Source organism: Lathyrus oleraceus, chromosome 7 (assembly GCF_024323335.1).
Source record: "Lathyrus oleraceus cultivar Zhongwan6 chromosome 7, CAAS_Psat_ZW6_1.0, whole genome shotgun sequence".
NCBI lineage: Eukaryota > Viridiplantae > Streptophyta > Magnoliopsida > Fabales > Fabaceae > Lathyrus > Lathyrus oleraceus.
Window position 1 is genome coordinate 156,665,084 of NC_066585.1, and position 16,387 is coordinate 156,681,470.

Genomic DNA, 16,387 nt, shown 5'->3' on the forward strand with positions numbered 1-16,387 from the left:
TCTCATATGATAGAATTAAGATATTCCGAACAAGGGAATGATACCTTAATTGAATCTGAGACTCTCCGAGGATACTAGAGCAGTATCTCAAAAGAAAAACTAGAATGAGACTCCTCATATTGATGAGACAGCATCTCAAACAGCGAAAGATGAGATTCTCTGTATCGAGTCGAAGCAGCATCTCATATGATAGAATTAAGATATTCCGAACAAGGGAATGATACCTTAATTGAATCTGAGACTCTTCGAGGATACTAGAGCAGTATCTCAAAAGAAAAACTAGAATGAGACTCCTCATATTGATGAGACAGCATCTCAAACAGCGAAAGATGAGATTCTCTGTATCGAGTCGAAGCAGCATCTCATATGATAGAATTAAGATATTCCGAACAAGGGAATGATACCTTAATTGAATCTGAGACTCTTCGAGGATACTAGAGCAGTATCTCAAAAGAAAAACTAGAATGAGACTCCTCATATTGATGAGACAGCATCTCAAACAGCGAAAGATGAGATTCTCTGTATCGAGTCGAAGCAATATCTCATATGATAGAATTAAGATATTCCGAACAAGGGAATGATACCTTAATTGAATCTGAGACTCTTCGAGGATACTAGAGCAGTATCTCAAAAGAAAAAACTGGAATGAGACTCCTCATATTGATGAGACAGTATCTCAAACAGTAAATAAAATGAGATTCTCCATATAAATGAAGTAATATCTCAAAGAATGAAAGTCTGTTGGGGGGATATTTTTAGAAAAGATTCCTTTTGGAGGAAATCTGATGAAGAAGCTCTGTAGGGAAGAAGCTCACAAGAGACCTTTATGGTAACTTCTGCTTGGGGAGCAGTGGTAGCAAAGAAAATGCTGGGAATATCACTATCAACCATGAAGTTGAGAGAAATGACTGGCCAGGAAATGATTCCTTGAGCGTACGTAGGGTAATAACTGTATTTGGGAAATGAGGAAAATCTAGGATAGACATGAATGACCTTAGATCCTTATCATATTATGTTTGATTTTTGTATGATGTTCCACTTTGGGTGGAAATGCCATGCATGGGAGGATGCCTGAGGTGTATGCATTATGCATTTGTTGGGGATATTTAACTATGCATACAGAGATGCGAATCATATAAGGTTATGCATATGTATGCCAATGATTGGTAGGATTGGTTTGATGAGTCTTCCTGTTTGGCAGGAAAGTTATGCATGAAATGATGCATGTGATGCATGTGGGAATGCAACCGGGTAATTGGAATATGCCCTGATTGGGACGTTTTTTGCTTTGGGTGATGGTGCCAGCGGTGTGGACTTTTTGTTATGATGGAGATCAAAATTTTGATGCTCCGCAGGGTGATTTTGGGAATATATTCGGGATGCCCCAAACCACTGAAGGGTTCAGACTTCTCAACACGCGATACTCCAACTACGATTTAATGTTTCTGCTGGAAATGCATTAGAGACTTGCCCCGGTTTGGCTATACCATGAGTATATCTTTGAGAGGTGATGATTAACAATTGGAATGGATACAGGTGCCTGCACACAGTCCTATACCTTTATGAACAACAAGAGCAAACTTGGGAACTAAGAGGTTCCTCCTTTTACTATTTCAAAAGCAATTTTATTACTTTATTCGATTATGTGTTTTTATTTTCTCCAAAATCTTTAAGAGTGATGTTTATAAAAAATAAAGGTGCTTTGCAAACAAACAGATAAAAATGCAAAATAATTTGGGCACAACTTTTGTCGAGAAGATTTCTCTTTTATTGATTTGACCCTTAAATGGGCGATTGTACATAAAGATGCAATTCCTTAATGAGGTAAATGCTGTGTGTAAAAACAAAGCGGCAATAAAATTGAGTTCCTATTGAGTCTCCACACTGCTATGATCCTTATGTCTTTGATAATCCAATCACCTTGCCTTTGAAAAAAAAAGTCGGGTGGATTGATTCTTTGTCTTCAAGGGACATGCTAGATGCCTGAAAGTACAGTTCTTTGCCTTGGAATTAATCCCTAACTTTTGCCTGGATCGCCCTTTCGGGTTTTCGATCCACCGGGATACCCATTTTTGCCTGAGCCGCCCTTTCGGGTTTTCAACTCAGCGGGTCAATTTTTTTATTTTTATCCCTAATTTTTGCCTGGATCGCCCTTTCGGGTTTTCGATCCACCAGGATAGCCATTTTTGCCTAAATCGCCTTTTCAGGTTTTCGATTTAGCGGCCTTTTATCATTCCACTTTTCTAGGCAAAGTACTTTTTAACAGCATCAGCATTGGTGGGAAGTGGCAATTCATCACCATCCATAGTTGCCAGGATTAGAGCGCCTCCGGAAAAGGCTCTAACCACCACAAATGGACCTTCATAATTCGGTGTCCACTTCCCCCTAGAGTCCTTGTGAATGGGCAAGATTTTCTTTAGCACCAAATCACCCTCTTGAAACACCCTGGGACGAACTTTCTTATCAAATGCCTTCTTAAGACGCCTCTGATAGAGTTGACCGTGACCTAACGCTTTTAAGCGTTTCTCCTCAATAAGGTTAAGCTCGTCGTACCTTGATTGAACCCATTCTGCCTCGTCTAACTTAGCCTCCATTAAGACTCTCATCGAGGGAATCTCCACTTCTATGGGAAGAACTGCTTCCATGCCATATACTAAGGAGTATGGGGTTGCCCCTGTTGAAGTTCGTACTGACGTACGATAACCATGTAACGCAAAAGGTAGCATCTCATGCCAATCCTTATACGTGACTACCATCTTCTGGATGATCTTCTTGATATTTTTGTTCGCAGCTTCAACAGCCCCATTCATCTTAGGTCGATATGGTGACGAGTTGTGATGCTCGATCTTGAACGTTGTGCATAATTCCTTCATGGTCTTGTTGTTGAGATTGGACCCATTATCAGTGATGATTTTGTTGGGAACCCCATATCGGCATATGATGTTGTTCTTTAAGAAACGGGCGACTACGTGCTTTGTGACATTCGCATAAGACGCGGCTTCCACCCACTTGGTAAAGTAGTCTATGGCCACCAAGATAAACCTATGCCCATTAGATGCTTTGGGTTCTATCATCCCGATCATGTCAATGCCCCACATAGAGAAAGGCCAAGGTGATGCTATAACATTCAGCGGGGTAGGCGGTACATGTATTTTGTCAGCATAAATCTGGCATTTATGGCAGGCTCTGGTGTAATGATAACAATCGGCTTCCATCGTTAACCAGTAGTAACCTGCCCTCAGGATTTTCTTCGCCATGGAGTGCCCATTTGCATGTGTGCCGAAAGACCCTTCGTGTATGTCCTTCATAAGCTGATTAGCTTCTTGTTCGTCCACACACCTCAATAAAACCATGTCATAATTCTGCTTGTACAATACTTCCCCATTCAAGAGGAACTTCGATGCTAGCCTCCGGAGGGTCCTTTTGTCAAGGCTAGAGGCCTCTGCCGGGTATTCCTGCTTCTCTAGATATCGTTTAATGTCAAAGAACCAGGGTTTACCATCTGGCTCTTCTGCTGTCGTCAAGCAATGTGCGGGTTCATCAAAACGCCTAATTTCAATGTGAGGCTGATGGTTGGGCCATATCAACTTGTACATGGAAGCCAAGGTTGCTAACGCATCTGCCATCTGATTCTCTTCCCGAGGAATATGAGAGAAAGTGATTTTGTCAAATTTTGGGAGTAACTTCAGCACGTAATCCCGATACGGAATTAGGTTGGCATGTCTTGTTTCCCAATCCCCTCTGATCTGATGTATCACCAGGGCGGAATCCCCAAATACTTCTAGCACCTTAATCTTCAACTCAATGGCTTCTTCCAACCCTAGTATGCAAGCTTCATACTCAGCCATGTTATTTGTACAGGTAAAACAGAGCTTTGCAGTGAATGGTAGATGGAAATTCTTGGGAGACATCAACACTGCCCCAATTCCATGGCCTATTGCATTTGAGGCACCGTCGAACATGAGAGTCCATCCTGCTTTTGGCTCGAGATTCTCCTCTTGTTCAGAGTCTTCAGCATCCTTGACAACCATAATGTCCTCATCTGGGAAGTCAAACTTCAAAGGTTGGTAATCCTCTAACGGTTGGTGAGCAAGATGGTCTGCCAGTACGCTTCCTTTGATTGCCTTTTGTGCAACATATTGAATATCGTATTCTGATAACAACATCTGCCATCGAGCAATCCTACCGGTAAGAGCTGGTTTCTCGAATATGTACTTGATGGGATCCATTTTAGATACCAACCAAGTCGTGTGAGTCAGCATGTACTGTCTGAGACGTTTGGCGGCCCATGCGAGTGCACAACAAGTCTTCTCGAGTAAGGAATATCTGGTCTCGCAATCATTAAACTTCTTGCTCAGATAATATATGGCATGTTCTTTTCTACCAGTCTCATCTTGTTGTCCCAATACACAACCCATGGACTCGTCGAGCACTGTTAAGTACATGATGAGGGGTCTACCTTCTGCAGGGGGCATCAGAATCGGTGGCTCTTGTAAGTATTCTTTGATTTTGTCGAAGGCTATTTGGCAGTCATCATTCCACTCCACGCCTTGATTCTTCCTCAGAAGCTTGAATATTGGTTTACATGTGGCAGTAAGATGAGAGATAAACCGAGCGATGTAATTCAGTCTTCCTAAGAAACCACGGACTTCCTTCTCAGTCCTTGGTGCAGGCATGTTCTGAATGGCTCGAACCTTGTCAGGATCTACCTCGATTCCCTTTTGGCTTACAATAAAGCCTAAGAGCTTCCCAGATCGAACCCCAAATGTGCATTTGTTAGGATTGAGTCTCAACCTAAACTTCCTCAATCGAGCAAACAGTTTCTCCAGATTAGTGATATGTTCCTCTTCTGTCTGGGATTTGGCAATCATGTCGTCAACATACACTTCGATCTCTTTATGAATCATGTCATGAAAGAGGGTCACCATAGCACGTTGATATGTTGCCCCAGCATTCTTTAACCCAAACGGCATTACCTTGTAACAAAAGGTGCCCCAAGGGGTAATGAACGTGGTCTTCTCCATGTCCTCGGGATCCATTTTAATTTGGTTGTATCCAGAGAAGCCATCCATGAAGGAAAATACAGAGAACTGGGCTGTGTTATCTACCAATACATCGATGTGAGGTAATGGGAAATCGTCTTTGGGACTAGCTCTATTCAAGTCTCGGTAATCTACGCACATGCGGACCTTCCCATCTTTCTTTGGTACCGGTACAATGTTGGCAACCCATTGTGGGTACTTAGCGACTTCCAGGAAACCAGCGTCAAACTGCTTTCTCACCTCTTCTCTGATCTTGAGAGCCATATCCGGTCGAGTTCTTCTTAGCTTCTGTTTGACGGCAGAGCATTCTTCTTTAAGGGGAAGTTTGTGGGTTACGATATCAGTGTCTAATCCGGGCATATCTTGGTATGACCATGCAAACACATCATTATATTCATGGAGGAGCTCTATCAATCTAGTCTTCACTGTATCTTGAAGCGCGGCGCCTACCCTTACTTCTCTTTTGTCTTCTTCTGATCCCAGGTTGATAACTTTGACGTCCTCCTGGTGTGGTTGAATGACCTTCTCTTCTTGTCTGAGCAATCTGGCCAACTCTTCAGGGAGTTCGCACTCTTCACCCACTTCCTCTTCAGCTTGGTAGATTGGACAATCAAAGTCATGCCAGACCCTAGCAGTGTCGTTATCAATGGTCTCGGTGGTGTCTCTGCATGTTATGATTTATGCAGTTTATTTAGAAAGTGCGTGCATTAAAAATTGATGCCATTTTTGTAATAAAACGAAAGGAAAGGAACAAAAATTTGAATGCAAATCTCCATTTATTATTGATATAGAAAACTCTTGAAAAAGATAAAGGAGGCCCTACAACACGCCACTGTGCCTTGGGCAGAGCACAGGGTTTTGTCTAAAATAATAAAATTACTTTTGAAAAAATTGAGGAACTTCCACAGCCTTCCAGTTTGTCAGTTCTTCATTGGGCGCGGCTTGTCGTATCCAGCTAGATACCTCCTCCTCATGATCTTCAACATTGATCATTGCCCCCTGGTTGCCAAAAATGTGGCCAGCGCTGGTGAACGTTTCCTTTACAAGAGGGATATGCTCCTTATCATGTTGGTTACCGGCTTCAATTGACGATGGGTCATATCCTACCCCAAACTTGTCTCGCTTCTGGTTCACTTCCACCACTTTGCCCCAGTCTTGAGCACTTTCACTTTCCATCACAGCCTTAGCTCCTTGCCACGAGGCCATGGACGGTCCTGACTTCGGAGTCTCCAATGTCTTTTGGACAGCCATCATATTTACCACTTCCAAGGACTGGAATGGTGTCTCGGTTATCTCGCCATCCACTTCGATATATCGGAAAGATGTTAAGTGGCTAACCAAGATATCCTCTTCCCCTCCAATCACAATCATCTTGTCATTGGTAATGAATTTTAGCTTTTGGTGTAAAGTGGAGGTGACGGCACCTGCAGAGTGGATCCACGGTCTTCCAAGTAGGCAACTATAACCGGGATGTATGTCCATAACTTGGAATGTGATATTGAAGAAAGTTGGACCTATTTTGATTGGTAGGTCAACCTCTCCTATCACTGCTCGTCTTGAGCCATCGAATGCTTTTACAATCAGGGTACTGGGCTTCATGTTCACCCCCTCCATTGGAAGCTTTATCAAAGTGGTTTTTGGCATGACGTTCAGTGAGGAACCTGTGTCCACTAATACCCTTGATAGTATAGTATCTATACACTTCAAGGAGATATGTAGGGCCTTGTTATGGTTCTTTCCCTCAACTGGTAGTTCATCATCATTAAACCCCAAAAAATTTCCAGTGGTTACGCAAGCTATCACATCGTCAAACTGTTCTATTGTTATGTCTTTCGTGATATGTGCTGCGCTTAACACTTTCAACAATGAATTCCTGTGTGCTTCTGAGTTGAGCAACAGAGATAACATGGAGATTTTTGAAGGTGTTTGATTCAATTGGTCCACCACTTTATAATCACTTTTCTTGATTATCCTTAGAAATTCCTCAGCCTCCTCACGAGTGACCGCAGCTTTAGGCGACAGATGCATTTCTTGCATTTCTTGATTTGGGACAGGGATTTGGACAGGAGTAGCAATTTCTTTCCCTTTGGCTTTTGTAGAAGCATCAACAGCCCTTGGCGCGAACACTCGGCCACTACGCGTCATTCCGGCTGGCCCCACAATTGAGGTAACGTTTGGTTCGTTGATTACCACGGGTTGGTCTTCCTGCCCTTGCTTAAAAGCTCTGGGCTGATATATCCATGGTACCGCCTTCTCATCCTTATATGCGAACGGTGCTGGAAACTCTATCACCAATGGGTTTATGGGGATTTCCACATTAACCTCATCATAAGGAATGGCCACATTAACCTGATCATAAGGGATGGCCACATTAACCTCATCGAAAGGGATGTCCACGTTAACCTCATCATAAAGGATGTCTACCACGACAGCTATCTCTTTCTCTTCTTTGTTCTTAACACGGCGATTTATCTGTAACTCGCCTCGGTCCAGCATTTGTTGTATAAAATTCCTCAACCCTTTATCGTTCTCATCATTGACCAGCTCTTCTGGGACTAGACCACTTTTTAGCAGTTGTGCCCCTATCATGGTGATAGGGGTTTGAATCTCTTCAACCTTAAGAATCAGTTCTCCCTGATCACTCTCTTCAATGGCACTGACGGAAGCATCTCCATGTGTTGGCATGGGATTAGTGTTCACGTTCGGGCGTCTTGGAGTGAAAGTAACAACTTTTGCTTCAATCAGGTCTTGTACCCTATTTTGGAATGCAAAACAATTCTCCAGAGTATGGCCGGGCGCTCCCATGTGAAATTCACAATGGGCATTAGCGTCATATCCGGGTGGATATGGAAAAACAGCTGGTTTCAGCTCCCTCAATGTCAGAAGGCCCTCCTTTTGCAAATATGGGAATATTTGGCTATAAGGTACTGGTAGAGGGTCAAGTTGCCTTCTTGGAGGCTTTGGCTTGAATTGTCTTGGTGGTGCTGCGTTCTGTTGTTGACGAGGTTGTTGATGATGTGGTTGATACATTGGTTGTTGTTGTATGGGTTGTTGATAGGGTATGGGTACCACGGCAGCGACTTGGCCATATGAAGCTTGTTGCTTCCCCTTATAGCCTCTAGATACAGCGTTCGTTTCACCCTCTCTTTTCTTCTGAAAGCCTCCAGAATACTTTTTCGGTGCGCTAGAGGTTGCCACGGCTCCTGAAATCTTTCCATCCCTCAGACCCTTTTCTATGCGGTCTCCGATTGTGACCAGATGTGCAAAATCGGATGCTGCGCTGCTCACTAATCTATCAAAAAATGGGTCCTTCAACGTGTCCACAAATATTCCAGTCATTTCCTTTTCGGACAATGGTGGCTCTACCTGAGCAGCCAACTCTCTCCATCGTTGGGCGTATTCTTTAAAGGACTCATTTTCTTTCATTGCCATCCCTTGCAACTGCATTCGGTCAGGTGCCATATCCAAATTATATTTGTACTGACGGAGGAATGCGTCAGCCAAATCTTCCCAGTTTTGAATCCGCCCTTGCTCTAAGCTCATGTACCATCTCAGAGATGCTCCACTCAAGCTGTCTTGGAAACAGTGTATAAGCAGTTTGTCATTTTCGGTATGAGCAGCCATTTTCCTGAAGTACATCACTAGGTGACTTCTTGGGCAGGTCTGGCCTTGGTATTTCTCGAAATCAGGAGTTTTAAATTTAGCCGGGATGACCAAATTTGATACCAGACGCATGTTCATGGCAGAGGCACCGAAGATATTATTCCCTTCGATAGCTTTGATCTTCTTTTCCAAGGCACGAAGCCTATCTGCAGATGGATCTGGAAGTGTTTTAGGCTTTGGTTGATCCGGCACATAGAAAGCTTCATACGGGTCATCTCCCATTTCGGACCCATAATGAGCAGGTGCTTCAGAAGGCTCTGCACGATCCCCCTCTCCTTTGCTTCCTATTGGTATGTGAACCAGACTCTTCTTGGCGTGGACGTAGCTCTCATCTGGGTGGACCAAACTTGATGGGTTATCATTCCTTCTAGCCTCATTTTCTGCATCAGCAACCCTCTCTCTCTGGGCGATGGCGAGCATTGTTTCCAGCAGTTGATCCATCTTCTCTTGGATCGTATTGATGTCTGACCTCATGGTAGCTTGGTTAGCCTCCACTTGCTCTAACGTCATCTTGTAGTTGCTTCGCGTCTCGTACCGGTGTTGATTAGTCAGCGTTACTGGATAGAGGGCAAAAGGTTGGGTAAGTTTTTTTTGTTTTTTTCGTTTTTATGAAGCATGATGCATGAAGATGCGAATGTTATGCATATTTCATTTTCAGGGAATTTTCATCACAGTTGTAGTTATATTAAGCATTCGAAGAAAACATAAAGTTAGGAAATAAAAATGAGGATCATCCTCCTCTATTCAAATGTTTAAAGTACGGAGTACAAAGGCATAACCGCCCAAATCAATACAGCTCAAATACTAAACTGAATATAAGAAAAACAACAGAATCACACAGCAGTCTTTCGAGTTATGAGTTCTTCTAATTCAAGCTTGAACCTCTTCACCATCCCCTGACACATCATAACAAAATGGATTACGGCGGGATGTGTGCCATGTTGGTCCAATCCTTCCACCGCCTCTCTCAACCTCCAAGGCATTTCTTGGGTCGTCCAGTTGCAGAATTGTACCAAACTGTTGAGCTTTGCACAGTACCCATCTTTGTCCGCTTGCAAGAAATTGATAGTTCTCCTAAAGGTATCGTAATCCTCAATGACTTGCTCTCTTTCCCTTAGCCATATCACACTGTCTTGATGGAATGCCTCGAATCTATCTTGCCAATGTTGAGCAACTTCTCTAGCATCTTTTGCTTCTTGACATTTCTCGGCCCAAGTCGTAGGTGTGACTCGAGAAGCTTCAAGGGCTCTTTCTTTAAGTCGGCGCTCGTGCTCGGCTTGGGTCTCAGCATTATGGAGGGAGATAGTGAGATCTTGTATTTTAGCCTCCAATATCTCTCTAACTTCCTTTTTCTCTTCTGTAGCTCGTAGCCACCATCGCCTATTCTTCTGGCATTCTTTCTCAACTTGTCTTAACTGCTCTTTAAGGGTTTCTAGGCAGTGATCAGCTTGTTCCATGCCTACCTTCACTTTCTTTCTCTTATGTTCTTCCTTGTTGACCTTTTCCTCAGTCGCTTCAAGCTGGGCCTTCTTCCTCTCTAGTTCCCATCTTATTTCATTTCTTTCATTTGAAACTTGTTGGAAGCTGGTCTGTAGCTCTTCATTTTCTCGTCCAAGTCTTGCTATAGTAGCTCTCAATGCTTCCACCTCTTCCATGGAGACAGGAATGGGTTCTGGTGGTGAAGGTTGAGTTGGAGGATCGAGGATGAATGGCAGCTTGATCTCTAGACTTCTTCTGGTGACCCATTGATGATAGGGTTCTCTATCCCCTATGACACCCTTTCCTTTGTCTTGTCCTCTAAAGCGAACTTTCTCCCAGGCTCGGATAACCCTTCTCAGCATAACGGGATCGTCCATATCATGGAACACAAAACCTTCTAACAACTGGTCATCCGGCTTATAGGTGATAGGGTAACCCAACTGCCTCATCGCTAAAATAGGATTGTAGTTAATGCATCCTTTTGACCCTATCAATGGTATGTTCGAAAATTCTCCACAACTAGTAATTGTATCTCCCACATTCAAGCCATGAGGATACCAAATAATGGTATTTTCAGTGAGTCCTACTAGCTTTTGAGACCACTCATATCCATCCATATTTTCAATTGTATCAACCTCTTTGAACACATGAGAGACAAGCCATTGGTAAAGGAGTGGTATGCAACATAACATCAGTCCTCCCTCCTTCTCAAAGCGTAAGTGCAAGGTGTGATAAACATCTGCTAGGAGTGCGGGTACTGGATCTTCATTCTTAACCTTGACGGCCCAAAACACGCTAATAGCTGCTACATCAATTAACTTCTCCATGTTAGGAAATAACACCAATCCAAAAATAAGTAAAGCCATAATAGTATCATGGGCTTCCCACTTCTGGGCTTTGGCAAAGCTTTGAGCAGTTTTCTCCAGGTACTCTTGTGGAATTCCTTGCACCTTCCCCCAAATTTTGATGTTAGGGGTTAGATCTTTGACTGGGATGTCTAGTACTTCTGCCAACTCTTCGGGTTTAGGGATTTGACCTAGCCCCCTGTATGGTCCCTTCTTCTGCTTAGGAGAGTCCAATATTCTTCCGAATTCTTCCAAAGTCGGGGCCAACTGGAAATCTCTAAAGAGGAAACTTCTGAGTGGTGGATCATAAAACTGGGCTAGTGCGGTAATAGCTTCTTTCTGCACCGGTACAGACAACAAGTGTAGAATCTTCCCATATTTGAGTGTGAATGCATCTCGACGGATATTAGTCAACCCATCTCTGAATGCAATGAACTTCTTCACACACGGTACCTTAGCTTTGATTTGGAATGTTTTTTTCTTTCCTGACTCCATTTGTTCTTGAATGCTTAATTAACTGAAAATTTTGAAATTCCCTGAAAATAAGAAAGTGTGTAAATGATTTTGCTATGCTCATAATGAATGCAACATGATGTTTATGCAATGACAGGGATCCAGGTTTCACATATATCACAAGGTTCAACTTAACAACGGTTCTATGTCTTTTACCCCACACATCAAGGATTGCTCCTAAGGTTATCCATTTTCATGATAAGAAATTAGAGTCATGGACCAAGTTCAGTCTTCCATCGCAATAATGGGCTAGCCACATTGAAATGGAAGTTCTGAATCGGTCTACTCTAAGTGGGATCCTCGTATTGTTCGAACAGGGTGTACACCCTTCGGTTCAATACTACACGATCGCCAATCATGAAGACGGACTTCAGTTTAAGATGAGGTTCCCAGAGTCATGGACCATGTTCAACGTTTCCTCGCAATGATGGGCTAGCCATATTATGATGGAAACTCTGAACAGATCTACTCTAGGTGGAGTTCTCGTATTGTCCCAATGAGGTGTACACCCCCCGGTTCAATACTACACAACTCCGGGTTCTAAGTTCTTCTCAAAGCTCGGGTACGGAGCTTATCTCACAACATATATCAAACACCACAGATCACCCAACACAAAGCAGAATAAATTACATAGCATAAATAATACATCAAGATATACATAAGCAAATAAAAAGCGGTATTTTAACATTCATAGCAAATTGACTAAGTTAGGCTTGACTCTCTCTTGCTTGGAGCAAATCCCCAGCAGAGTCGCCATCTGTCGCATCTCGAAAAATACGATTCCTCGCGATGGTCGCGGAAAAATTTAGTTCGAACAGAGTCGCCACCGAACTTTATTTACCCTAATAAAGGGATAGGAAAATATCGATAAAACCTTTTAGAAAATAGAATAATGGTCATCGCAACCATATTCGGGTTCGGGAGTCGATTACGCAAGGGGAAGGTATTAGCACCTCTCACGTCCGTTGTATTCAACGGGAACCTTTTAGTCCAATTTGCTATTTGAATGTTAATTACATGTTATTTGCTTTTCTTCGGGTAATTAGAATTGATGATAGATATGGGTGAAGACCTCAGGAGGGGGAAATGGGAGGTTTTTTATTAGTGTGCTCGCGAAGATACAACAATCTCCTGCCTACGTATCCTTATAGTGCAATAAGGAAATCAGAGCATTCGTAGTTCGGGCAACTACGGTTTTGTTGGTGTCTTTTATGAACGACTGTGTAGGTCGGCGTTCTAACGGCTAAACGCTGGCTTGTCTACTCTCGGCGGAGGCTTAAGCACTGGTTTGTTGTGCGCATTAGAAAGGATTAACAGTGTTCTTTTGAAAAGAATTTTTAAATTGTTGGTCGCACGAGGGCGAAGAATTAGATTTGATTTGTGAAAGTGTCTTGAAGAATTCGATTGGTTTTGATTGGATGACGAAGATTCGAGCAATGTGGCGTACGCCAATTATTCGAATAATCGAGAGATAATGAAGCGGATGCTCACTATTCTCCTTTTCATTCAAAGATTAATTATTAAAATAAAGCTTTTAGAATTTATAATTAATTGAGGGAGTAATTTTAGTTTTAAGGAGTTTTGGGGTTTTAATTAAATGACAAAAATTCGAGCAATATGGCGTACGCCAATTATTCGAATAATCGAGAGATAATGGAGCGGATGCTCATTAATCTCCTTTTCATTTAAAGATTAATTTAAAAAGTGCTTTTAGAATTTGTAATTAATTTGAGAAAATAATCTTAATTTTATAGAATTGTTAGGGTTTTAATTAAATGACGACAATTCGAGCAATATGGCGTACGCCAATTATTCGAATAGTCGAGAGGTAGTAAAGCGGAAGCTTACTATTCTCCTTTTCATTCAAAATTAATTTAAATAATGCTTTTAGGATTTGTAATTAATTTGAGAAATAATAATTTGTAAATGATTTTAAGAGAATATTAGAATAGTTAAATTGGGAAAATGATTTTAATTTTATAGAGTTTTTTAAGGTTTTAATTAAATGACGACAATTCGAGCAATATGGCGTACGCCAATTATTCGAATAATCGAGAGATAATAAAGCGGAAGCTTATTAATATCCTTTTCATTTAAATATTAATTATAAAAAAAAACTTTTAGAATTTAATTAATTAATTTGGGGAATATATTAATTTTATGGATTTTTAGGATTTTAATTGAATGACGAAAATCCGAGCAATATGGCGTACGCCAATTATTCGGGTAATCGAGAGATAGTGAAGCGGAAGCTTACTATTATCCTTTTCATTCAAGATTAATTTTGAATAATTTTTGGAGAGTATATTAATTAAATATGTTGAAATTTTTTAGAATTAATCGGATTTTAAGAAGACCATTTGGCTTTGAGCCAAGGTAATATATATCATGACTTGCTCATTTGTTACTAATAATAAATTCATTACTCTCTTAGATATCATACTCTAAAAAAAATAGATAAATTAAGCACAAGATCAAAGTCATATTGGGAAAGGAAAAAACAATTGTTTCCAATACATTATTATTACAAATACTATATGATTACTTAGATAATATATAAAAATGGAAAATAAATTAGTAAATAAATAAAGAAAAAGATAGCAGTGTAAAGTCTGAAGAGGTACCCTTAGAAATGGACCCCTATAGTAGGTCAAGGCCCCAATAATGGCCAATCTATTCATCCATTCAGGTCGGGCCCAAAGGCCCAAACCCTTTCTGCCTAGGAAGCTCTAGCGCTCAGAATGGAGAATGGGAATTGAGGGAGGCGGCGCCTCTACCTCTCTCATGCGGAACAAGTGGCCAAATTGTGGGGCAACCAACACGACGTGGCAATATAGCATGCATAACACTTGGGGCGGTAAACAGAGACGCCAACAGATCAATAATGGCTTTTAATACTCCTTTAAAAATGCAACGGTTCAATGAGGATTCAAAATGCTTTTCCATATTCCAAGTATACTCTTCATGAGCATTAAATGGAAGAATAATGGGCTTTGAGAAGACAAACGTAAAACCTTTTAAAAATCCAATGCTAATGTTCATTAATAACCTAAAAAAAACAAAAAAAAGGAATTTCCATAGTATTTGATAAATCCTCTATATTTTCTCAGTCTTTACCGAATCTGCTTATTCTCTTCTCTTAACCTTGTTTTTTTTCTTCCTCTGTTCAGCCTCAACATTGAAGCAAACAGGGTAGTAGCGACATAAATCCACGACGGCACCTCTATACAACCAGGGCGGCGCCGTCGCGAGTACTTAAAACCAACATCAAAACTCCTAACCAAACAATCGTTCCTAAACCCAAATCTAAACAAACAGCGAAATCCAAAGAGCCAGATTCGGAAAACAAACACAATCAGAAACCTGAGTTTTCAGCTTAAAATCAAAACCATGGTAACAACAATTTTATGCAATAATCATGGGGTTTGCGTTCTATGAGGCGGTATAAACAAGGCGGTAACATCAAATCACGCAAAGGGGAAATGTTAAATACCAAATCGGAGCTAGTCCGACGTTTCAACTCCGGCAAGGTGAGGTAAATGATCCTTAGCGTCCTTCAAGGTCCTTTCTTCCTCTCGAACTTTCCGTCTTCTTCGCTTCCTCTTTAACGATTTGGGTTTGTTTCGGTTTTGACAGGGGCTTAGCTCGAGCTTGTTGAGCTTCGGTGTGAAAATCTCAACAAGTTCAAAATGGAGCTTTTTAATGAGGGTTTTGGAATGATTTCTCCAGAGTAACGGCGCAGAAATTCGGATCCCTCTTCAGTGGATTTCCCTCCCTTCTTATAGAGGTGGTACGAGGTTTATACGTCCTTATCCTTCATGAGCTGGCAAATCTATTCAGAATCATTCCGTTAGAGAGGAATTTTTGGGCTGGATTTGGTGGGGACCAAGGTATGTGAGTCATTTCCTCAATTTGTCTGTAGCGAAATCCACCAAAAAGTGTGGTCCTGTATTAGCTCTATTTTACTGATGTGGAATACTCATGTATTGTGGTTAAAAATCCTATTTTTTACCGTCCTGTCTTGAACTTGCATTGTGTATTGTTTATTGTTGCATTTCCTTGGCTGAAAAGGCTTGTGCTTCTTCTGTTTTGACTATGTTTTTTCGCTGTTGTAGCAGCTTCATCCTTGGACTCTCATTCAGTAACTTGCGATTCATGCACACGTGATTAGTTTTTCTCAATTTCTGCAGGCTGCAATATGCTCCTTAGGATATGGAAACAAAGCGTACAAGGAGTTGTCGTGGTTAACGGGCATGCTGCTTAGATCTCGAGTAATTTCTTTTGTAATGCCAACATGTCTTTAGATCACAGGTTGGGACTTGTGTGAACATTCCTTTAATGCGTGACTTATTAGTTGACAATAGGTACCTTGGTTTAATCGTGGTATGTGGCTACCGCAGGTCTCGTTACGGCTGATGCATTGCCTAGTTCTTCACGTTGCAGGTTGGGTTTTACAATTAGGCCTGCTAATTTTATCGATCCTGCTGTCTTGCTGAAGATTTCCTCACCCATTGGCTTGTATATCAGGTCCTGCAGCAGGTTTGTGACAGGTCTTGCCGTCCTAATCCGTGCGTCATGTCTTTATCATGGTTTAGTTTCCTGCTACAAGTTGGTCATGGAAAATACGCAGCATAGCCATTTGGAAGCTCATGTAATGGATTTATCTTATAATGCCAATGATTTGTTTTTCCCTTGCAGGTTGTATACATGTCGGCAATGCGATTAGAGAGTGATTTGCAAACCCGGAGATGGCTCAAATATCGGCTTTGCTTTATTTCCTCTTGTGCAGCAGGCACAATACTGAAGATGACGATGTATCGATTTAAATGCCGTGAATTGCTGCTG

At 41.6% G+C, this 16,387-nt stretch overlaps 1 protein-coding gene across 1 annotated transcript; it reads right to left on the reverse strand.

The window, feature by feature from the left end:
* Positions 1–1,459: 1,459 nt before the first annotated feature.
* Positions 1,460–9,215, reverse strand: LOC127102567 (uncharacterized). Its single transcript, XM_051039922.1, has 3 exons — positions 8,769–9,215; positions 6,006–8,408; positions 1,460–1,540 (listed from the first exon to the last, which is right to left on the reverse strand). The coding sequence occupies exons 1-3, from the start codon at positions 9,213–9,215 to the stop codon at positions 1,460–1,462; spliced, it is 2,931 nt and encodes a 976-aa protein (XP_050895879.1).
* Positions 9,216–16,387: the final 7,172 nt, after the last annotated feature.

Bases quoted from the DNA above. Each gene is read 5' to 3' on its own strand.
- LOC127102567 (XM_051039922.1), bottom strand. From the start codon at position 9,215: ATGACGTTAGAGCAAGTGGAGGCTAACCAAGCTACCATGAGGTCAGAC. The intron at 8,409-8,768 runs GTATCAAATTTG...TTGGCTGCTCAG, and splicing joins CTGCCATGAACATGCGTCTG to GTAGAGCCACCATTGTCCGA. The intron at 1,541-6,005 runs GTATCTAGCTGG...GACTGTGTGCAG, and splicing joins TTGAAGATCATGAGGAGGAG to GCACCTGTATCCATTCCAAT.